Source organism: Pelodiscus sinensis, chromosome 7 (genome assembly GCF_052426305.1).
Source record: "Pelodiscus sinensis isolate ZL-2025 chromosome 7, ASM5242630v1, whole genome shotgun sequence".
In the NCBI taxonomy this organism is placed as follows: domain Eukaryota; kingdom Metazoa; phylum Chordata; order Testudines; family Trionychidae; genus Pelodiscus; species Pelodiscus sinensis.
In genome coordinates, this window is record NC_143058.1 from 24,977,501 (window position 1) to 25,003,163 (window position 25,663).

The 25,663-nt window shown below is 37.5% G+C and overlaps 1 protein-coding gene across 4 annotated transcripts in view; it reads right to left on the minus strand.

Moving 5' to 3' along the window:
* The window catches only part of ZEB2 (zinc finger E-box binding homeobox 2), a 137,154-nt gene that overhangs the window by 2,620 nt on the left and 108,871 nt on the right, over positions 1 to 25,663 (minus strand). For 3 of the 4 annotated variants that reach the window (XM_006135668.4, XM_006135669.5, XM_025191029.3), the window contains 5 exons: positions 19,776 to 19,964; positions 18,865 to 19,079; positions 16,353 to 16,461; positions 13,141 to 15,110; positions 10,792 to 10,972 (listed from right to left, as the gene is read on the minus strand). In XM_006135668.4, the coding sequence (XP_006135730.1) occupies positions 10,792 to 10,972; positions 13,141 to 15,110; positions 16,353 to 16,461; positions 18,865 to 19,079; positions 19,776 to 19,964 (2,664 nt within the window). The remainder of the gene's footprint in view (positions 1 to 10,791; positions 10,973 to 13,140; positions 15,111 to 16,352; positions 16,462 to 18,864; positions 19,080 to 19,775; positions 19,965 to 25,663) is intronic. The other variant, XM_075933328.2, reaches the window with a different exon arrangement.

A 25,663-nucleotide genomic window follows, 5' to 3' on the forward strand; every position in this document is an offset into this window, starting at 1 on the left:
ACAATTTTGACATTATTCTGCACCTTCAGCCTGAGTAAGCTATATGCCAGAACTGAAATGCTTGTGTTGGATTTAAATTGAATAACCCTCTATATTTGTACAGCACCACACACTCTGACTCAGAATAGAAACTGAGAATATTAATAGCAACAATAACAGAAACATTGTGACATAGGGGACCAGAGCTGGTAACATACTTTACCAGGCCCTGGGCAAAAAGGGGGTGGCAGGGTTTGGTTCTGGGCCTCCCGAAAGGGCAGGCTGGGGGGCTAGCCTCCCTTAGCCAGCCCTCAGCACTGCTCACACAACCAATGGGGCTCTGGCAGCGATTTAAAGAGCCCAGGGTTCCAGCCACTGCTGCTGCAGCAGTAGCAACTGCCTCCTTTCCCCTTCCCCCATAGTGATGGCCATGCCATGGACAAAGGGTATAGGATCAGGTCCATAATGATCAGATACATAATGTGTATGACAAAGATTATTACAATTTGAAGGACCCAAAGTATCAAGTCCTAGTTAGGAAAAACTCACATTCAGTTTATGGACTGAAGGGGTTGTCCTATATGAACAAACAGAAAAAAATCAAGTAAGCAAAAGTGTCTCTGAGCATTTTCCAAAGTTTTCCATGAGATGTCAGCTACTCATTGAATGCTAAAGTATTCTTCAGCTGCAGAATGCAGTATTTCTTTTGGCATTTCAGGCAGTTTCTAACCAATGTTTGAAACTCAAAACCAATGCCAAGCCTAAACACATCTGGTTGATTCCAGGCCACAAATAGTACTGGAATGCCTTCAACACCTCCCATAGCTGCCATACTTAAAGCCTAATTCCAAAATAGAGCTGAAAAGAAATACTTGTCAGTATGATGCCATGGGACAAAATTCAGAAGAGCATGATGCAATAGGAAGACATACAGACACAACATATGGTGCATACACCAAAGACCTACCACTGAACAACTAAGAGTTCAGAATACTGAAATAAAATCAAACATTAGTATTTAGAGCAGTTTTCATTTTCTGAAATGTCAGATTGTAATCTTAATGTTGTAAAACTGTATAACAGTAAAAATATACAAAATATCAATTAGCAATTATTATATCTTTTTAATACTGTTATTCGATGCCTAAAGGACATGATAATGTGTGTATACATATAGATAACTATAAGTTGTCTTACTAGTTGAATTCTTCAGTATAATTTGTAATGCTGAAGTAATGTGGAATACGACCAGCGCATGAATAAACTACACAGCTAGAGCTTGAATAGCCTGTCAGTTGTGCCCATAAGCTAACTTAAAGTGGGAGCAACTATTACTTTTTAGAAGAGCATGTGTCATGCGGAAAGGAGAAAGAGACAGAGTGATGCAGTGCAAAAACTATAAAGAGCTAATAGTCTAAGCATAAAAATATATGTTTAAACCACAGAATAGCCAGGCACTGTCCCTTTGAAGAGCTGTGGCATTGTGTGAAGCGTACAGGATAGAAAGCAAGAAAGTTGTGAGCCAAGTGTCTGAGTAGATGGGATACTCTCAGTGACAAACTATTGCAGTGGAAAGGAAATCTAGCAGGAAGCAGAAAAATGTTTTAAGAGGACTGAAGGATCTCAACTTCCAGGAAAATTGACTGTGCTTTTATTAATCTGATCTGTTCTTTTACTTTGTAGTCAGTGACATTATACAAGAAGAGAAAAGGTCAGACATAAAAACTACTTCAACAAGAGGCTTAGAATGAATGACCAGAGCTTGTGCTAATATTGTACACCCTAGTTGCAGCTACCATTCAGTTCTACTGTGGAAGTTCAAGTTTAATAAGGTGTGGCTGTAATGAATGTTCTAGGAATCCTAAAATCCTATGTTATGAAATGAGAGGTCCCTATCTGGGGAAATCTGGCAGAAAGGAGGATACAAGAGAAACCACAAAAAGAACAGAGTAAGTGACAGGAAACTGGAGGATGAGTTATGAATGGAGTTCAGGCTTAACTCTAATTTTTTCTTCTGGATTTTAATCAGTTTATGCACATATTTTGAAGGTTTAATGATCATTCTTCTTTCCTTTACAGTAGAATTTAAAATTCAACCCAAATATAAATTGAATATTTCAGTATTTGGCCTTTATGGTTTATTCTGAAAGTAGGTATTTTAACAATATTTTACTTGTTATTTGTGAGTAAACTACAAATAAAACCAAAATCCCAGAATCTGAATACCTTTATGTTTCACTTGAGTTTTGGATTTGAAACTCCAGCTCTGAATATGACCCACAGATTTAACTTTGGTATGAATCAAAAACCAGAAGAAGGCTAATCTCTGATTCTGTTTAGTTGTGAACAAAATCTTATTCAATATCGCAGAAATCTTACAATATTAGTTTAAGAGATTTCAGCATGATCAAATCTATACACAAATTGTGATTTGGCATCAAGTTCCAACCTAATCCATATCTGAACACCATATCTTAAGCCAAACTTCAGTTTTGATGTGTCTTTTTAGCTGAGTGCTGATATCACTTTCTGATCAATATGTTGCAGCCCTTTTAGAAACCCAGGTCTTCTCACAGGGTGTTTTACCTCTATATTGCTGTTTCCTCTGCTGTTTTACTTTCAGATCCCTAATCCATCTGAGCCACTTGATATGCTCTTTTCTTTCCCAATCCTTCTTCTATCTCCTAGCTTTGCTCAACCTATCTGAGCTGCCACCTTAATTGCCATCAAATACAAACCAGTCCTCCCTCCTAGCCACTTCTTTAAGCCATTCCCACTTCCTCTCCATCCAGTCCACCATTCCGTACTGTCCACTCTGCCTCCTGTAAGTTTACTACAACTGATCCCTTACACATACATCCTTCTTGACACACAGTACCTTTTGTTTTATTCTATGTCCTCACTTTAAGAAATACTTCACTCAGTTCAGCCAGCACCAAAATAGAATTCAAGGAAACAATCCATATTTATTTAGAAATTAAAAAGTAAAAAGACTTATTTTGTACATTAATTTGTTATTACCAGAAAAGCTATACAGAACTATTTTGTCTACCATTTACGTTCACATTAATGTCCTTCCAAACACATTACATTTGGATCTAGTAGAAGATGACAGGTAGTACAAAGTTTCTTGATGATAAACATATCTTAGAAGAGCATAGAATGTAGCTGTTAAAATATTAATACAAGTATTTTTAAATATATCAGATCACTGCACATGTGCATCAGGGTTTTTTTTTCAAGACTCTTAAAAAAATTTCAGCCACTTAAAAAAAGGAAATGTCATTTGGGAACAGTCCCTCTTATGACTAAATATGCCATACAATAAGATTGGTGGGATTTTTTTGTTACAAATGTGGAGAGAGGAGAAAAGGCTGCAGTCTTTTTCTCTTTTTCTTTTGCTCGCTCTCATCTAGATAATATACAGTTCTTGACAGTATTGTAGTTATAATGTCATGACTTCAGTGGGAGCACAGTTAGGCTTGGGACTGGACACTTTTACTGGGACTTATTTGAGATGATCTCTATTATTCATGGCTGATGAAGCTACTTGTGAGTTATGCAAATCAATTTAAATGTATGCCAATAAAACATTTATACCACTGTGCACCAATATGCCACATATTTTACAGTAATACTAGTTCATAAATGTTTTAGAAAGATTTAAAACAAATATTTGGACTTTTTTGTATCCTGCCATCTGCAAAAACTGGCCCCCTTAGGAACTTGTGTTCAGTTTACAGAGAGATACAATTATAGCTAATTTGTCTGGAAAAAAACATCTAAAATGCCCTAAACTCTTTCAACACAATAATCTACAAAAGTCCACTATCTCAGGACTTTTTTGGGCTAAAAACTGAATGCTGTGCAATCCACTGAAAAGCTATGGATTTCCTATATTCTTTGGTATACAGCACCTATTTCTAGCCCAGAAAAGTTACAGGACATTAGATTGTATACCTGTTGCTGATTCTAGAATGAATATAACCAATTTTTTTGTCTCAGGCAAATGTAATTTTTAAAGGGAATGGAGGTAGAATAGAAATCTCACAGTTAAGAAGAAGGAAACACTGTTGTGGCAGTTTAATTTTCTTTTTTAAAGGCAGCTTTTTGAAACTACTTGGAAGGGTGGGGTAGATTTTAGAGTTAGTCTTGGTGGAGGTGGATTAGAGGCTAGGGTACAGGGAAGTGGTTAAAGGTGCAAGATAAATGCAATTTATATATAATTTCCCATGCCGCACTTGTTCTGTTTTTAATAGAAGACACCTATCACCAGAAAAAAATTCAGAAGCACTGATTTTATCTCTTTTTTTACATTATTTGAGTATAAAATGGGGAATTCTAAATTTGTATTTGAGTGAAGTGAGAGAAAATAACCTTTAAACAGCATGCTAATTTTGTAAGACTCAAGCACTAAATAACGTAAACTCCTCAGCTGGGAATTCAGAATGCTATCCAGAAAAGGCTGATTTGCTCCAAGCTTCAGAATATGATTTAGTTTACAGAATCAATCCAGAAATAAAACTAGTTCTTGAATCAGCATGAAAGCTACAAAAAGAAAAGACAAAGAGATCTTAATAAAATATACCGTGGAAAAGAAAAGGATGAAAATAAAAGTACAGCCATGAGGTCTCATCAGAAATAATAAAATAGAATCTGATATAATACAAAGCAACAATTATAGAATTCCTAGGTAAGATTAAAAAAAAAAGTTTCTGTGTTGCAGATACACTGCAAGTTTCCTTGTGCAACTCTGCCAAAGAATTCTTATTGGAGTGGGGTGAAATGGTTGTGATGAAGCCAGAACTTAAATCAAACCAAACTTGTAGAGAGAATAAGGCATCTATTAGGAAGAGCATGTGATTTAGTTGGGGTTGGTCTGCTCTGAGCAGGGGGTTAGACTTGATGACCTCCTGAGATCCCTTCCATCCGACAATATGATTCTATGATTTTATATGAGAGGAACCTTTATTTTTGGAAGCCCCATTCTGTTAGCATTTCTTCTATCATACCCCATATAATCTTCCATATCTGCTGATCTGTCATGATGATGACACTTTTTCTTTTACCTTTAATGATGAATTCAGGGATACAAACATGATCCTTCTCGGTACAGACATATTTGTTAATCCCTATGATAATTGATTTGTGGAAATCTGCCTGGATGCTTTAACCCTTGCATGCAAATTTTGGCATATCGACTTTTTTTTTTTTTTTTTTTTAAGAAAGGATAATACTTTCCATCATTTCTGACCTGATTGGTACCTTGAAGTACTGGAAGTTGATTTCCAGATAAAAGATTCATCATTTCCAGGGCCAGAAAGGACAGTTGTGATCAAGAAGTCTGACCTCCTATATAACACTGGTCATAGAATTTCCCCAAAATAAATTGTAGCAAAGGGGCATGGCTTCCCTCTGAGACTGACAGTGAATGAGGGCCAGAAGTTGGAAGGCCTAAGCTGCCCTGCCACATGTGGAAGGGAGGAACAGAAACAGGATGTGTAAGAGGCAGGTCCTATAGTTCAGATGAGTAGGAGCTGCTGAAAGAGGCATATGCTTCCAGCCCATTTCCCATGGAAAACTTCAACTGTCCTTAGGAGACTGCTCAGGTACCAGGACTGCCTGACATACCTGATAATTGAGGGTTGCTGGAACTCCACTCACAGTGTATGCTGGGAAGACAGAGAATGACCCTTGGATGCAGGGACACCCAAGGGAGGATATAGGAAGCAATTGAGGGGAACCAGATTACCCTCTGGCTGTAGTGTTGCTGGGGACATGGGCAGCATGTTCCCGCTGACTCAATAGCAGACCACTCTGCTGCTATTAGGGCTCTGGGCTGGGACATGGTGGAGTTGGGTGGGTCCCCACTGAAACACCAGCAATGTTGCAGCCTCTCCCTCCTTAGGTCAGGAGTCCTGTGCTCTATGGCACTCCTTGTCTGACTGCCATAGACTGTTTGCCAGATGCTCAGACAATGATAGCACCCTGGAGTGTTTGCTGGGACTCCTGCCCTGACTGAGGTTTTGGGACCCTTAATCACTCCTGACTACCTGCCTAAGGGTTAAAGCCTTCGACTATGTGGTGCTCTGTCCTGGCTCAGGGCTTGGGCACCCGAACTATTTGCAGCCTATCCTGCCTATGGGTTGGGGCTGGAGACTGCTAATTTCCCCATTTACTTAGCCTGTTGTTTCAGGAGCATGTGTGCCAAAGGGACATGGCCTCCATCTAAGACAAAGGCAAAAGAGAGCCACACCTACCCACATGCTTACAAAATCTTACAACAAATCTTTTACAAAATCACCCAGTCTTAATTTAAACATTGCCTGTGATGGAGAATCCACCATAAACCTTGGTAAGTTGTTCCAATGGTTAATTCTCCTTATGGTTAAAAATGTTAGCTTTATTTCCCATCTGAATGTATCTAACTTCAATTTCCCTGCCATTGGATCATGTAATACTTTTGTCTGCTCGACTGAAGAGTCCATTATTTAAATATGTGCTCCCCGTGTAGAACTTGTGGACGGTAAACAAGTCACTCTTAACTTTCTCTATGTTAAATTATATAGATTGAGCTCCTTGAGTATATCTATAAATGGCAGATTTCCTAACTCTTTATTTACTATTGTGGCTCTTATTACACACATTTACCCATCATAATATCTATCTTATAATGTAAAAGTGCTACTGTTTCTCTTCTTGGCCTATCATTAGGAGAAAATTACAATTGAAGTGAATTTTGTTATGGTTAAATATTATAAATATAAGTTTCCCTAAATACACCTTCTCTTTCTCCTTCAGCTAGATGTGGGGTGAGGCAATTGGCACCAGGAAGTCTGGTTATGCTACTTTTCCTAACTTTACATGTACAGAATTTTGTGGTGCCCTCGGTAATACTCCAGAGTCAGTCTGCACAGTGAATTTGTCAGACCAAAGTATCCAGCCCATTTTGTATTGGACTGTTCTAGCACTGTCTAAACTCTGGGTATAGCATAGAAATCTGAAAAGTATAAATAATGAAAGATGTCATTGATTGATCAAACAATAAAGCAGAGACTTGACAACCTGCAGATTTTAGCATAGGCTCAGACAAACACAACAACATTAATAGATAATATATGTGATTGATGTGTTGGGGGTAAAATGAGCCCAGCAGTAATGATTAAGGTTTAACCCTGTCATTTTTTGTAAAAATGTCCTGCCATCTCATGGATATAACTGCTATAATAAGAGAGAGCCAACTCCATTCGAAAAGACTATCTGGAAAAGTGAAATAAAATAGGAATCCAATAGCAAACTTCAGTAGGGAATCAAAGATTCACAAGATGGATTATCTACATGTGTTACTCAAGGAGCATGTCTATACTACATGGAAGATTGACGCTGCCACGGTCGATCTTCCGGGGTTCAATTTAGCGGATCTAGTAAAGACCTGCTAAATTAAACTCAGAGGCACCTCCATTGATACCAGTACTCCTCTTCTACATGGGGAGTCAGGGAAGCCAATGGGACATTTGCTCCCATCAACCTCCCACATAGAACATGATTTATGATACGTCAACTCCAGCTACATAACTAAAGTAGTTGAAAGTTGTGTATCTTCATTCGACCACCCACTGTAGTATAGAGCAGGCCTAGGAAGGTATGGAAGCATTTTGCCTGCTTCTAGAAGATTTCTTTAACAAAGTAAAAATGATCAAGATGAGAGCTATTATAGAAAAAAGGAACATGCTTGTGAAAAGGTTTCATTAACTATTATTTCCTTTTCTGGTCAAAAAAAATTTAAAATTAAAAGTTTTTGGTCAACTGTTATAATGATCGAGGAATCCAGAAGTAGAAGTTAACTACAGTACCAAGTGTCTTGCCTTAAACATAGATTAAAATTTCACATCTCTTAAAAGATGCAATTGTCTCCATAATTATAGCTTTCCCCTAAACTATCCTAACATTTAGAGATTCACTTAGATTTGCCAAAGGGGAAAATGAAGAAAAACGTTGAAATATTAGCTTTTTATGAAAAATCATAGTGGTTGTAAATGTCATCTTTATCATAAATCTATTATGGTGTGCTCCAAAAGCAGTGAATGAGCTATCAAGGCCTTTCTAACCAAGATCTTCAGATCTTCCATACATGACTACAACATGATGTTTGGAAGTTCCATAAAATAAATTCATAATAATACTAAGCACTTTATATAGCAACTTCCATTGGAGGATTTCAGTGTGGTAGAATTAAGATTCATAACACCCCTGAGACTTAGGCTGTATAATTTCCCTCTGTTTCATAGTTAGGAGAAGATGAGAGAGAGATTAAGTAATTTGCTCGAATTCACAGAGGAAGTCTGAGGCAAAGCAGGACAGAACACAGATCTTGTAGCTTCTGCTTTTGCAATAAACACATCCTTCCTCTTCATAAAGACCATTAGAGCTTTATGATATACTGTAGTTCTGCCATGTTAAATATGACACCATGTATATGTTCTGGATTGTAAGGCTATATCCCATAAAATTGATAGACATATATTTGAAAAGCCAAAAAGAGCAAAGCAGTGAAGGGAGTGGAAAGTTAGCATCCTATAGCTTTGCTATATTTCTTGAGGCACTAGGTAGCCCTTTTTCTCATATACCAGAACATATTTTTGATTTTGCGACTACAATTAATTTTTCAAATCAAGGTGATTGTACACATTTCAGCATGTCAAATTTTCAGCCTGTCATCCATATGTCTGTCGACTTTATGGACTACCAACTTTATGGGACTGGACCATATGTCCAGATCCCAATATATATGAAGGCCAGTTCTAACATAAGAACTTTACGGTAGTCGTGCAGTAAACCATAATGTTTGCAGATGGCTGCAATAAAATCATTCAGAAGAGGAAAGGTGCTGGGATGTAAAGCCTTCAAAGCTTCTTCTATGGAACAAACAATTTGATCTGAATAATGCAATGTGAAACTCATTTTCAGCAATAAAACAACCAATCTGGTCCAAAATGTTGCTTTTAATTTTCTTTCCTAATCCCATATGCATTTTAACTTCTCTCCTATTTTACTTTAGCTCAAAAATTGAAACTAAAGAGTAAGAAGGAACAATCACAAGAAGGCTGATATTTATCTAAAGCACAATACTTTCCTCATCTGCTAGATTTCCATGACAAACATTAATACTTAAAAAAAAATGCCAGTAATTTTTAACAACTCAGTTTTAACGCTATCACTAATATTTTCTAAAATTACCTGAAACCTTGAAGGTTACCATGGGCATCTCTGGATTTTCAGAACTATGATTGTAGTGGACTGAGAGTAACTTTTATCCCCCTGTGAGGTCTTTATTATTAGTCCTTCTGATCGAGGAGACTAGGAACTGGCATGCAGAATCATACAAATGGTACTCCAGTATTCAGTCTTTGTCAGTGATAAGCACCAGATGCTTCCGAAGAAGATTCTAGAAACTCCATAATGAACAGTTATAAAAATACTTGCCCATAAGGCAATATTTCTTAGAGTGTGAGGTGCATGACCCCAAGGAAAGGATAGGGGGCAGAGAGCTGACAGACTATTAAATTATAATCCAGAGGTTTAGATTTCCTTTTAAAACTTTCCTTTCCTCTATTTATTATGGCTGTGAAATAAGCTCTCAAAATGTGTAGCAAGTGTAATCAATGCAAAGAGGTCTGCCTAGGTTTGCAGAGAGCCTAATACATCTGTTCTGAGGTGTTCATTTATTTCAATGGGTGCAAAGATGATATTTTAAATGCCAACTTTATTAACTATTGTACAGTTCCTCAATGCAGGTAAGAAATGAGGGGAGGTATCACATTACAAAGACCCACAGATGGGTTTCCCAAAACCCCATCTGTTTGTGAGGAGGGACATGAAGTAGTAGCCAATAATGTGGAGATGTGGAAGATGTTTAGACTGAGGTGTGTGGATTTTTGCAACATTTCATTTTCCTGAAGTGCGGTTCCACTCATGTTTTGGAAGCACTGCACCAAGGTTAGAGTTTCCTAACCCTAAATAGTTAGAGGTTGGCATCTTTCATGAAACTTGATAACTAATGTCACATTATTATCCAATCTAAAGTAACTACCAATTCATATTGTTTTTGGAGCCCACGTCCTGTTTTCCTCTTTCCAAAAATATTTTAAATTAAAATGTGTTCCCCTGTCCCATTTCCTACCCAGTTCTGCCCTGCGCTCAAGTCAAGAGAATGATCACCTTCAAGGAGATACAGTCTATCCTGACTAATATAACTGCAAACTGTAGGATTTTTACACACCTCTTTATCTTAGGCTCCCATTTTATATTAACTTCTATCCCTTCTTCGCAGTAGTCAAACCACCTGCATTTGGAAGGCAACAACTGCTATAAAATGAGGCACTAAAAAGTGAAAAAATAAGATGCAACCTTTCTTATCTTTAAGCATTCCTGTACAATGAGAGGAATTTACTTAGTTTAAATAAACTAAATTAAACAGGGATTTATCCTGTCAGTTGCTGAGGGCCCTCAATTCCCATTGCTTTCATTGGGACAAGATCTGGCAGGATTGGACTCATACTTGGTACGTTATTTTTGGAGATGAGCAAAAAAGAAAAAAAGATACTAAGATGAAACAACCAAAAAAAGCCCAAACAACAAATAAACAAGTAAAGAAAAAAAAGTCAATCTGAGCTAAGCAAAACACATTATTTCTTCCTTGTTGAAAGTCTCAGCATATGCTGCATCTTATGTCGCACAAGTGTACTCATTAAATATTATGAAATGTACAACATGCAATGAAACTGAATAACTACACATGTAAGGCATTCGTACCTGTGTGCTCATATTTGTGTCGCAGAAGGGAACTGCTTTTCTGGAATGTTTTGTCACATAAGTCACATGCATACATGCCACTTTCTGTCTTCTTGATCTTCTTTCGGGACAGACAGGAGTCAGAGTCTGTCATGTCGTCTAGGCCTGACATGTAGTCTGGTGTTCCATCAAGCAATTCTCCCTGTGATGTAACCAAATTGTTTATGTAAAACACTGTGCTTCCTATATTTTGTGGCTTTATGTAGCATCTTGACTGTAGATGTAGAATTAGGGGGCTATTCTATAAGACTTAAAATGATACCCTGCAAGGGACTGATCCTGCTAAAACTCCTGAGCACAGTGCTCAATACCATGACTAGTCCTGTTGGCTCACAGGAAACTCATGATAATAATGATGCCCAATAGAAAATGTACACGGAATTGGACCTTGCTACCAAGAAACCCCTGCTTCTGTCATTGTCCCTCTTCATCTTCAACTGCCTTAGAAAACTCTATATTTCTTTAAACACTGCATAGTAAGAAGTTGTATGAATTGTCTAAACAGAGAGTATTTATGATATAGATGTTAAGTATTTCCAGGGAGCAGAAAATCATAATGTAAAAGTCTACATTCAAAGATATAAAAGATATTTTAATATCTTTAGTGAAATAAATATGAGGAACAACTTAAGATCTTTTCTGTCAAAACACTGAACCTCGGATATATACTGTTTCTGTAGAAAGATTTTAATTGAATTTTATATTTAGGTACAAAATGTTATTATTATGCAATCCATTTAAATGTATGTCTCCTGACTACAGGCCTCAAGCTATATTTTTATATTTAATTTTGTAATTTGAAATAGGGAATATTAATAACACTTTTTATCAATGTTCTATCTATGTTAAAACAGCCTTCAGCATTAAGCAATAATGAATGTGGATCAGTAAATTATTAAATTTCTTGATATTTATTTTGTCTTGATCCAAAGAGAGTACAAACTTGCATGATAACATACATTTCCATTTGCTATCACACAGTTCAGTTTTCTTAGACTAGGTTTGCACTAATTAATATTAGAGAAGATTAAATAGGCTTAAATACATTTACAAAGAGGGCAGATGTACTGTAAATTGGAATAGTGGAACAGCTGTTATGGAGGTGCAGTGCTATTTATGCTCCTATTGTGCAAAGAGGGATTACAGGCTGTAACGTTAAGCCATACCTGATTTTCACATTTGAAACCATAAAACATTGTCAGTAAAATTACTAATGGAGCATAATAGGTCATAGGGGAATGTCCACAAATGTAAAAACTTATTCATCTATAATCAGTTAATCTCATTTAACTAAACTGTGTACATTATATTTCAATACACACACACATATATATCCTTACACACTATGAATATCTGAAGAGGAAAGTGATTTCTCTAGACAACCCTTTGGCACATGTACGTAAGTCACCAGATCATACCCCTCTTACTCATTAACTTCTATGGGATTTCCCCTGAGAAAGGAATATCAGACCATACCGAAGAACTAACAAATGTAACCCAAATCATGCCTCTTAGATATGAACATGGAGAGGACTTTGCATGGAAATGGGTGGGCTTAGATGCCATTTTTACAGACCATTACTTTCCATTTCTGGTCCTTATGCAGACCTCTGTGTGGTAGTTCAATTTTGGGGTAAGTAATGGAAACTGGATAGGCTGAGGAGAGGTGTAAGTTTGTCTGGGGCAAGGCCAAGGGTATGAGTACACATTGTCCCTTCTCTGGCTTCATAGAAACTAGTTTAAAAAATATGGAGCCCTCCTGTTGTTCTTGGAGCCTGTCCTGAGCTGGGGGAATTTCCAGGCAGAGCAGTTCCAATGAAGCCAAGGTGCTAAGGATCCTACGGGGCAGTAGTAGAGAGCTCTTATGGAGGTACAAGGCCCTACTCATATGACCCTTGTCTTACATGCCACATTTTTGCTTGGCCCCTCTAAGCTTTTTCTCAAAGGTGCAAATCCACTCCCCCATAAGGATGAGGTAGGGGGTCTCTGTGAGAGAATCACTGTAAAGATTGTTTGCCCCTCCACCAGTGTTTTCTGTCAGTAGGGATTCTCTGGGCCATTGTCAGGTAAATAAAATTCTCATAGAAAACAAATATAACTGTCATTAAATTAAAAGATAAACACAAAATATCTTATATTCTTCAGTATTGAATAAATGTTCCCACCATTCATTTTAGGTTCAAGCTAAAATTCTGTCGTGTCTGTTGGAAAGTTTCAATTTAATTTTGGGGGCTATTTTTTCATATACAAGGACATGACAAGGTATACTGAATTGTAGCCTTTCAAAACAAACCATTTATGACTATGTACCTGAAATCCTTGTTTCCTCTGGAACTTCCTCCTTTGCTGCATATCAGCAAAAGTAGCTGCTCCAGTTGGATAAGTATAGGCCATATGTGGTAGGAAGCTCATTTGATCTAGTCCTGGGTATGGTCGCAGCCCAGGAATACTGGTCTGGACTGGTGGCATAAAAGTGGCTGGAGGAAATGCGCTTTGTGGTGGAAGTGTTGTGTATAAAGGTTTGGCATTAAATGGGTTCATACCAAACATTGGGTTAGTGCTTTTATCCAGGTTATTTGAATTAGAAAACTCCTTCTTGATAAAAGTCAAGTTCAGTGGCTCATCTGAATTTTCAGATGATGAAGAAACATTGTTGTGGTCTAAATTTATGCTACTAGATTTTGTTTTGTTCTTTGTGGCTATAATACTTTTGGGTTCTTTCATTTGTTTTGGTAAAGACAAGTCCAAAGGCTCAGCCTGAAGCTCCTCAGAGGAGAAACTGTTTGGAGTGTAAGAACTGCTATGGGAGTTTTTAGAAGATGTGGAAGAAAGATTTAAAGGAGAAGGAGTATTGCTCCTGGAGTGGTCCAATTTATCAACTGGTTTAATATTGGTAAAATGCGTAGGTTTTGTTAGCCTGAGAGGAGTATCACAATTGGTAACACTGTTGTGGAGTTCAGCTATAGATGGTGAAGTTATAGAGTCCACAGGCTTTATTGGAGATCTGGCTGACAAAGAGTCTTTAATGGGAGTGTTAGTGGCAGCCAGCGCCACCTTGGCACTGGTCCTTTCCAGTGATGGTGACCTGGAACTTGAATACTGGTAGATTTTTCTTTGTTCAAACCATTCCTTCACAAATTCCTGAGGAAGGCCAACGGCAATGGAAATTTTCAGTAGTTCATCAGAGTTGGGTTCCATATTCATAGCATAATATGCTTTAAGTACAGACATGTGGTCCTTGTATGAGTTGATGGGGCTAGTCATTCCTTTCTCAGAAAGTACTGATGACAGCAGGAGAGCTTGCTTATCAACAAACACTCCAGGTTTGTTGGGAACCATGTTTTCATGAGGTTGAAGGACTGCCTTGATTTCTTCATTCATCTTACACAGGTAACGCTCATGTTGATGCAGGGGAATGGGACCAGGAAAGCTTTCTTTACAGAACTGGCATGAAAATGGAGTGGATATACTGTGGTTCTCGATCATCTTATCTTCAGTTACCAGATCTATTAGGGTACGCAGCTTCTCTTTTTTAATACTACTGAGCTGCCTCCTGGAGTCTGTGGTCAAACTCTGGAGACAAGCTTTGGCTTCATTGACCTTTTCTAATGTGTAGTCAATAATACTTTTAGTGGCACCATTATGACTCACTACTGGAAGACCCACTGGTGGAATATTAGGGGAAGTAACTCCTTGTTCCTCTGCTTGAGGACATGGATCCTTCATGTGATAACCCTTCAGCTTTGAGATCTCTTCAGCTTTGCAGTCCATTTTCTGCCTGGAAACTGTGTTGTCCACAATCTGTAGGACTTTCTGCACTTCACTTAAATTACTTCCTATTGCAGGAAACCCAAGTAGTGGTGCTTCCATCCCTATACTTAAGTGCTGCATTGGACTTTGAGCAGAAGCATGAACTCCTAATGGGCTGGTTGCTCCGAGTCCACCATTCATAAAAGGACTAGCTCCACTAAAGCCATGTGTGGCCATAAGAACTTTGTATTCATTGAAATCTAGTGGTTCTGTTTTAATTTTCAGTAAGCCTGTTTGCTCAGACATACTAAGTGGTTTGCCGTTCTCTAGCTTGTTTCTCAGCTGTGTAATGGCTGAATTAGTAGGAGAGGAAGATACAGAATTAGGAGAAGAACCCGTCTTGATATTGTTTCTCATTCTGCCATTTACAGAGATTAAGCCAATACATTTCTTGCTGCTGATGTGTGAACTGTAGGAGCCAGAATGGGAAAAACGTTTCTTGCAGTTTGGACACTCATATGGTTTTTCACCTAAAATGATAATTAAAACAAAACATTAATATATTACAATATTACTTATTATTAAACATGTATATAAATCAAGATTGTTGTTACCATTGGCTAACAGGAAGAGAGAGGTAGTAACCTAACTCAGTGATTACTTATTCTCAGTGCTAACAAATCCTGTGAACATGGCTATGCTCACCTCTATGGAGTTCTCATGTTCCTAGGTTGATTCTAGCTTTTATGGGGACCTATGCAAAATGGGAGCGGTCCCACCTAGCTCTCTTCATGGTTGTGATAGTCACTGTGACTGTTATGATAGTGATGCAGTGCTGTAAGTGACATTACATGTGCAACTAAAGAATCATGCCTGGGGACTCTGGTTATGTAGAGCCCTGCCACCTCTTAGTTACAGTGGGCACAATTAAAATTCATTTGTCACTCTTTAGTGCCACAACATATTCTTAGTGTAGATGCTGTGATGGCAGGTAGCTTGGCAAATGGTAGTTGAGTTTTTAATGATGTGCTCTATAGTTCAGGTGTGAGGCTTAATCTTAGCAGTTCTCAGGCCAACTATAAATCATTGCCTCCCATTTGACAACACAATGCCAGAATGTCTCCAGATTGTCTGAAAAATGGTATTCTTTGTCACACATGGGTAAGTCTTCTGCTAAAGAGGTGCAGTCAAATCCATTACACTTAAATTCAATTCAGCCTTCTCAAAATGCATCGGATACTACAAGAATAGCCATTTTATAAAAAATGAAGCTCTGATTCAGCAATCACATCCATATAGGTGGACCTTTGTGCCCGGGCACAGCTCAGGGGTCTCAGTGTGAAAAAAAGGTCAGCTTTTAAATATCTGATTGCTTGATCAGGTTCAAGCAAGCTAACTAGCTAGACTAGTAGTTAGATAGAAAAAAATGCCTCAACTTAAGAGCCATATTTCACTTATTTCCATTTGGACTTGGACATTTTCATTTTTTAAAAGATTTTGACCCTCAAAGAGCCAACTAAACAAAATTTCTGAATTTCTCTGAACTCAAACATCATTGTTATTTTTTGTAACAATCATTATTATATCAAAATATTATAGGAAGTCCATGTTATTAATGGCATGATAAATGAGAATGAGTCAGTTATTATTTACGAAATACCTCAGTATCTCCCAAGAAGCTACAAACAGAACTGTGTAAATTTTAAGCAATCTTTAAAACTCAGCTAATTAAACAAAATGCAAATGAGAACAGCAGCACCTCCGCTACTCACCACTGTGAATTCGCAGGTGTTCCTTCAGATGGTGTTTATATTTGAAGGCCTTGCCACACTCAGTGCATTTGAACTTGCGATTGCCTGCTCCTTGGGTCAGCATTTGGTGCTTGGAGACAAAAGATACTGATATGAATTTTATGCAAGAAGAATTAAGAGTTTTCTTTAAAAAAAAAAAATGTAGCTTTCTATTTATCAGGCAAATTTAAAGGTCTGCATATACATTTATTTGTTTCATAAGTGTTGCAATAAAAATAAAAATGTTGGCAGTAAATTGAAACAAATGTGAAAGTGCTTTTGTATGAGCATTCGATATTTGCTTTAGAATTATTTCCTAGGTCTCTCATCAGAAATGTGTTGTTTTAAGGTATTTCATGAAGAGAGAAACTGATTTGTAAAAAGATGTGTGGTTCTTAATATTCCTAACAGATTCTAAATATGTGGAACGGCTCTTGTTTAAAAATCCTGTTTAATGCACTAGCAGAAAATACAGCGTAATATATCAGATTTCATTCGTTATCAAATATAAGCAACAATATCTTCAGTGTGAGACTGTAGCGTCTGGAAAATTTTTATCACAGTGCAGCAGGAAAAATTTTAGCTACCTTTCTTATGGTGGGTTTCCCCCCTAGTGCTGTGCTGAGGAGTAAGGGCAAAACAAGAGAAAAGTTGTTTGAAAGGACAGCATAAAGATATAATCAAACACAGCTGACCTTTTTGAACAAGTGAGAAAAGTGCTGTGACTTTGAATTCTGAAAAAAAAATACAGTCATCCACTCTGGATGCTCAAGGTAGGAGGTCAGCTTTTTTCAAGTAGCAATGACACAAAAGCCTATTGCAAAAAAGACAGCATAGAAACGGTATGACAACTGCTAGGGTGTGCTGAATCTTCCCACATTCCTAGTGAGACAGATGGTGTTACATGGGACACAGGGAGGTTTGTTCAAACAGCAGCAACCTTCAAAGATCAAGCAGAGCCCAGCCCGCCGAGCGCCATTGAGGGACCAGTGCTCATATGTTGCTGAGTTGCATAAACAAACAGCAACAGCTGTTTTGTCTCCCCCCATAGCCCTCAGAGGACTACTATAAACTTTAGTTGTGCCACTGTTAATATGATACAATCATTTTAATTTACTAATTGTAAATGCCATGAGCAAATGAGGGGACTTTTCAACACCAAAGCTACCATTCATAATGCGCGAATACAATCAGACTTTTGCATGTGAAATTTCAGACAGTTATGCTGGATAAATATCTAGGCATTCTAACCCAGTGTTTTTAACAATATAAAGCAAAAGGGGGAGAGAATCCCTAGATGAGTCTGGTTAAAAAAATAGTACATGACAATGTATTTCCCTCCCAGAAAACCCTGAAAAGGAAGCAGACTGAGAAACTGCACTGGAATCATTTATATTGATTTAAGATGAAGCAAGAGAGACCATTCTCTTAAAAATGCTAATTGCAAAATTGCATGATTAGAAGATGTATGTTTGCCTAACTGAATTTACCTTATCCTGAGAAAAATCTATCAAAAGATATATAGTTGATTGTGAATTTTAGTTATTTAAGAAAAATAAATATGCTATAAGACCTATATAATTTGACACATGCCCACACTCATTTATTTAAAACACACCAGCTTAGTTTCCATTACAATACTTCATAACACTAGTTATCAGAGGTAATTCTCTGGGGAGCACAGACATAATGTTCTTATAGTGCGTAAAAAGCTTTGGGATAAAGTCCTTTAGAGTAATCAGTTTATGAATGAAAGAATACTTGAGTCACCTGTTCAAGACACACAGTATTGACTTAAATGTAATAGTGAAGTGAACTAATAATGCAAAGCAATAACACTGTAAGTTTCATCATATCAAGAAAAAATCATTTTGATTTTTAACGGATATACTGATAGGACGTATAAATTATAGTGATACTGCAGTTCTGATGTGGGTGTAGGTTACTGAGATACTTACAAAACATAACCCTTACTCTGAAAATGTGTAATTACATTTTAAAAATTATAATGCAAAATATAATCATATACAATTTTATCATTTTATGAGGTTGAAAAGGTTATTCAAAAACAATGAAACAAAACTATTAGCAGATAATTTTACTATGTCTTTGAGATCCTATTCTCAAAAATTGCAAAGTAAAACTAGGTGAAAATGGAATTAATACTGCTGAGATGTTTAATAATGTATAATTAAAATGCTACAGTTTCGTTCACTTTTTGAGGAACATAAAAACGAAACTAAAGTCAAGTTAAAGTGCAAATAAAATTTCTAAATTAGAAATTAACACACTCATTCGATCGTGAACATAAGACTATTAAATCATATTAGAAGAGACCATCAAAAAATCATTTAGACCTCAATTAAAGCTATTACCATTAAAAGATCTGCATCTTCAAAATGCCATGAAAAATTAATAATGATTGCCAATCAAAGCAATATCGTTTCTCTAAGGGGTTATTATAGAAAGAAATCACTTAAAACCAACCCCCCACCTGATCTGTCCCTGGCTTATGCGTCACCATATGCCGCTCGAGCTGGGTGCGGTAGGCAAACGTGTAGCTACAGAGAGGGCAAGAAAAGTTCTCCTCATTCTTCTCGTGGCGGTACTTGATGTGCTCCTTCAGTGATGTCAAACGCTTGTAGCCCCGGTCACAGTAGGGGCAGGTCAGCAGTTGGGCAAAAGCATCTGGAGTTCCAGGTGGCAGGTCTGTAGCCGAGAGACAAGAGAGAGAGAAGCAGGCCAAAAGGTCAGTAAATCAATGGCAGCTAATGGGCTTCTTGCCCGGGATGGTATGACAGGAATCACTGCAATCTGCTACACTAGAGTGCCATCATTTCAAACTGGCCTCAGAGCACACCATTCCCCCTACACACCCAGAACAAACTTGTATGAGTCATTTCATACTGTGCTAGAAAATTAATTAAGGTTCCTACTCTAGCTTTTTTGAAGACTTAAATAGCCAAAAAATAAAGAAACATTTTTCTCAGTCAGTTGACGATTTGTATTTCATCTTCAGCCTGTTATATTAATATGACATCAGCCAAATCATTTTCATGTATACTTTTTCAATAATTCATCAAGTAAGAGTGTTATGGGTCAGTAATCCTAAATTTCTCACATAAAAACTCAAAAGTTCAGAAACTTAAAACCATAGAGAGAGCATTTTTTTCCTTTTTAAATTAAGCTTTAATTGTTCCTGCTTTTTAGTTCATCTACAAAATAATTTGCTGACTAAAAAAATCACAATACACTAAAATTACAGTTCCAATCTTTGCTCATGAAATTCCATGCCTCTGCAGCTGCTCTTCAATTTTAAGGTAAACACCCAGGCATGTAGTGCATTTATAATTGCAACAGCTGCAAGAAGTCAGGATAGTGGCTAAAAATGAATTACAGCCTCACCATTTTCTTCTTGCCCATTGGCCTCTGGAGTGCCAAGGCGAGACAGTTCTTCGGGGGCTTCTGGGTAAATAATGGCTGTGTCACTGCGCTGTAGGTACTCTGCTATGCTGACTGCATGCCCATCTCCTTCCTCCAGTTTCCTTTTGGCAAAATATTCCTCAAAGTCCGACGTGCAATTTGCATTCTTAACTAAAATTGGGGGAAGGGAAAAAGAATTGGTTTTGAGTGCACTTTCCCTGTAAGATTGGGTAAGTTTATATGGTTGTTTGCAAGAAATGCTGACACTTGCGCTGGAGCTACAAGTCTGTGGTTTGAGCCTGATCTTGCTGTAGACTTTAGTCTTACTGGACCTGCTCCAGCTCCTAAAGAACTCAATGGGAGCTTTGCTGTTGATTTTGATGGGAGCAGGAGTGGGCAAATAATATAAATGAGAGCACTCGTGAATCAGGGAAGTAGAAGTCTACTGGGCCTTGATACTGCAAGTTATTAGGCATGGATGGACCTTTGAACCCCAGGAAACTCCTGTGAACTCAGTGGCTCTCTGTATGAATTCAGCAGTCCACCTGGTCTGAGTAAGTTGCAGGACTGAGACCATGGAAACCTCTGTTCTTCCTGCTCAGTTACCACTGTCTCCTACTGAGTTGAGGATGATCAGCTTCCTGCATAAGGTGCTCTGCAGCTCATAGTTGTAAGTCTGTAATTTGTGAGTAGTGAAGTATGGGACCAATTTCCCCCCCAAAGTGTATTTGAACAAAAAGGGCATTTTGAGCAGGGAGGGGAAATGCGGTAGTGGCTTTTAGGGAAAGAGGAGAACAAACCTTTCTATCTTTACCCCCAGGCTTGGGAGGGGCAAGGAGAGGAGCTGATGTGAGATAGAGCCTGAGGGATCAGGGGAATGAGAGGTTTGTTATCTGCCTTTCCAGCAAGTCTGAGATCCTGGTGGAATCAAATGTACAAAACTGCCTTGTCTTGTGCCATTTTTTATACAAGAACAAAATGTTGCTTTCTTTTAAATTCACAACATCGGCCTTATTTTTCTTCCTGGAAAATCCATCTCTGGGTAATTTACAATGGGAAAATACATTGTTTAAAAAATGTGTTGCTCTGTACAATTTTACAAATAGAACCACATGTTTCCAGCCCACAACTGGGATACACTAAAGCCATTTTTACAGTTAGTGCTGGAGTTTTCCTTTTTTTCTGAAAATGAACTAATTTTTTATTGTCCATGCAATGTCCATGAAATATAATATGTTCTCAACTGCAAAATATTCTGTTGCTAACAATACAAATGTCTTCTCCCAGCATCTGAATATTGCATAGAGGTAAAATCTTATAAAGGCTGGGACATTATAGCCAAATATTAATGCAACCAGAGAAGAACTGGGAAATAAACATTTTCTTTCTGTAATTTTTTAAAATAAAGAAAGTGAATGGTGGCAGTGATGTTAAGATAATTACTTTAACTGACCATAAATTAAAGGAACATTGTTAAGTATTTTTCTGTAGGACAAATAGGAAGGTAGAATTGTCATATACATATTTGATTTTTCATGAAGCAGTCAAAGATAAAACAGGCATGATTCTGCTCTCCCTTACACCAGTGCAAATCAGGAATAACTTTAGTGGAGTTGCATCAGTGTAAAACTTGTGGATGAGAAAATTAGGCATGAGAGAATCACAGGGTAAAACCCGAATCCATTGTGTTTTGAACAAGTTTGCAGCTTTGCCTCAATTTTTCACTTTTCTACAAAAATGGAAGTTGCAAGCAAGAGTGGTGTGTTCTCTGAATGCAGAAAAAATTGTCCTAGGTAAAACAATAGAACATTTTAAAGCAGAATATAAGAAATGGATAATGGAGTAAAATGATAAAATATGTTTATCAATTTTACCTAAAAGCAAAAACAATCTGTTTTTGTAGGGAAAAAATGGTCAAAGCGCAAGATGATAGTTCAACATATCCTTGCTTGCTATCCATATATCCTAGGAAGTGATTTGATATAATTTACCAATGGAAGCAACTCTGGCAACAATCTCATGGCACTAGCCAATTAGAATTTCCAGTTCCCCTGACTATATAGCGGCCTTTCCTCAATGTACAACCCGCTGAGAATGAGTTAAAAACACAGTGGTGTCCCTAAATGTGGGTCAAGATTAGCAATGGATGAAATCAGCTGTGATAAAATAAGACATGTCCCATGAAAGGTGCTGTGCACAAGATATAAATCCTCTGTTTATCTTTGAAACAGGTATGCAGTATGTACAGCTGCAGTGCAAGCTTTCTCAGATATTCTCCAATATACATCAGCCATACTGGTGATAGAGAACATGGCAGATGAATGAGTGAGATTGTTATTCAGTTGCCATACTGTAGTGCCGAAGGAGTTTAAATTTGAGGAACTGGTTTGGCCCGATCATTGATAAAAATATATATTCACTATGCAAACACAACATAAACAGATAAAATCAAACCCTCCTTTACCAAGTTGAGATAAATAATAGCACACACACACACACAGATATGTATGTATGTATCATTTTGTGGCATTTATCCAAACACTTGTTGAGTTTAATGAGATTCTCATGGCTAAACCCCTCAATTCACATCAATGAGAAGTCCTCTAAAATGTCTCTATAGGCCATAAACAAGCAAATTTTTGTCAGAGCAAATGAAGAGCCAGTCTCATTGCCAGCCTCACTATAAATTGCTGTCTACACTTCCATGAGTTTTTGACATTTTATATAGAAGGAAAGGAGATATGGAACAGCAGACTGTTGAGTTCCTCCTTATTCTTTGTATGTATTTGGACAATCATTATTGCTATTGTTCAGTAACAATATTCACCTGACATAGTTCATGTGTTACTTACAAGGTGCCAAATATTTATTTTCAAAGAAGCACTTGCTAGATAACTAAGATGTGTTTATTGCATGGAGGAAAAACTGGCACTCTGAGTACAAATTGCAGTGGGAATGTGTGTTTGTAATGCAACAATTTGTCCTTTATGCCACCATTTTGTTGCTGTGGGGGAGTATAACAAAATGGTGGTTACTTATATATAATTATATTTATATACCAAAATGTCAGGCTGTGTTCTGGACATGTCTTTTTCACAGATGAGCTGAAATGTTCTAAGTTAAGTCTGAAACTCCACCTTTTGCTCCTCCTCGAATTGGCAGCTCCTGTGGTAATTTATCCCTATATAATGTTGTTATTCCTGGATACAGAAATGTGTGTTTTTGGTAAATAGGTAAAACAGTATGAATTAAGGGCCTGTGAGTTTTAACTTTCAAAATATTTTAACATTGATTTTGTGTCTGTGGTTCCTATTTATAGACAGTCTCAACCTTTTTCATTAGGATTGTGCACTGAGGTGATTACTTGGGCCCTAAAGGTGAAGGAATCTGTTTCCTCTCCCAGGAAGAGGGATGGCATAGCTTATACAGCAGATCTGAGATTGTAGACCCCTTCCAGGGAGAAAGAACTGGCAAGCTATGTAATAATGGATGTGTTAGTCATATCCGTTCTCCCTCCTCTTCTGGCCAAGCCCTTGTCCATCTCCATCTCCCTCCCTTATGTAGAGTACCTTCATTAGGAAAAAGGGTATTTGATCAGTAAGAGGAAATAGTGTAGTGGCTTTTAGGGAGAGAGGAAGATGAACCTTTCTATCATTACCCCAGTCTACGTGGGACAAAGAGAGGAGATTACACGAGATAGAGCCTGAAGGATCAAGGGAATGGGAGGTTGTTATCTTTCTCTCTAGCAAGTCTGAGATTTTGGTGGAAGCAAATACACAATCTGAATGCAGGTCCTTTATCCCCAACCACCGATGGCAGGGCTCAGCTACTATTGTGATGTCTAATCTTGAGCTTGGGGTATCTAGGTTGGCCCAGGAAGATGTTTATAAGCTGATTTTGATCCAGCAGGTTATACTAGTCTATTGTAATATTACAGACTCTGGGATTCTTAAATCTGTGGATTATTTAGCTTCTGTGCATATGCATGGAATCCAGGAGCTAAAGCAAATATTTATGTCTAATTTTAAACCTCTAAAAACAAGGGGATTTAGTAGAAAAGCTGACAGATCCTTAACTTAAACAATACTACTAGTACTGTAATATAAAAGATTAACATGAATAGCAAAGGTTGACTATTTTAATGCTCTCCCGTCTTTTAATGCTGAGAATTCAGAAATTAATTAAAAAATCACCTAGTATTACTAAACAAATCACCCGATATCATTAGGTGGGCTTCCACCAAGCCTTTTGTTGCTTTCCATGTAAAACCAATGCTCATATCTGTGAGTCAACCATTTAGTACAGTAGGTGACCTCACCAATAAGTCATGTTTTAATTAATTATTAGGGCATGGAGAGTGGAACTCTTTTCAGTTCCAAAGGCTGATGTATCAGAGCCTCATGCTAAAATAAAATACATTAAGGGAAAAAAAACTACCATCTGAGGTGTTTAATATCTTTAAAAAGAAAGAGGACACTCAATTAGCTTAGGAGATCATTTTTTCTTGTGGGAACTCTTACTGTGAGTTAGAGATAGCTGCCCCTAATCTCAAACAAAGCTAATAAAACCACAGCCTTCATTAGGCAGGAAGTGACAGGCCCTCATTGGTACATGCAGATTACAGTCTGAAAACGGCCTATCCTTCTAACCTGCCAAGTTTTACTTCTGTTTTCCTCTCTCCTTGAAGGTTTTTTTTCCCCTCCTCCTTCTTTAAATCATATGAAAAAACATCACCAGCCAAAGCTTATTAGCCAGATGTTATTAATATAAAAAGGGAAATTTTGTTTGTTCATTAACAGGGAATCCGATCATCTGTCTCCTAAAAAAAGAACCCAAAGTGCAATAAAAGTAATCGAACCAATGAAGTAAACCAAATGATTCTAACAATCAGCTATTTAAAAACAGTTTATACAGTACATCATTTTGTTAAGTAGCCCTTTTAGAGACCTTTTGAAACAGTTTGCAAATTGATTTAGCAGGACTGAATTATGAAACATATCTTTAGCTCTAGTGGAAGCTTTTTCTTGTATAAACTTTATGTTGATTAGTATAAAAATGCAACGGATAAAAAAAGTTTCAAGGTAGCCATATATAAAAGTAGACACTCTTACAATAGGAGGACAATAGCATAATAAAGATCTTTCTGTTATTTCCTTTCTATGTTAATGACATACTGCAGTGAATTTGTGCCTAAAAATAATCACATTTGTTGCCTGGCCACACAACAGCTCTGTAGTTAGTTTTACCATGTGAGAGACTTGGATATGAAGCCTTATGTTGTGGCCCAGAGTTGGGGAACTTCACAGGGTTAACATGCTCAGCCTTCAGAAACAAGAACAATTTTGTATTACTTAGCAGTGACATTGCTGGTTACTGCTACATAATCCATAAGCATAATGATCTCCAGAAAAGTCCAATCTTGCCTTCCAGACTGTAAAGGTGTGTCATAGGGTGAATTGGTTCTTTAAGCCTCACCTGTACCAGACTTAATTCATTTCCATAAGTGAAGGGCTAAGTCATCTCAGGCTGTGTCTAGACTGTGTTCTTTTTCTGTTTCTTTTGTCAGAAGAGGATTTTCCAACATTTGGCCCAACTACATGGGGCCAAATGTCGACAAAACCTTTTTTTCAGCACATTCCATCTTCCTAGGTTTACAGGGATGCTGAAAAAGTCATGTCTGCTCCTCTGAAAAATTTTTTTTGGAAGAGCAGACACGTTCCTTGGACATGGCAGAGTTTTTCTGGGATACCTGTAGTGTAGACATAGCCTCAGTAACCTAACCATAGATGGTAGTTGACCATCTCGGAGGGGAAACTGAGGCAACACATTTTAGGTAATTTAGTCAACAGACAGTACTGAAGCCAAACCAC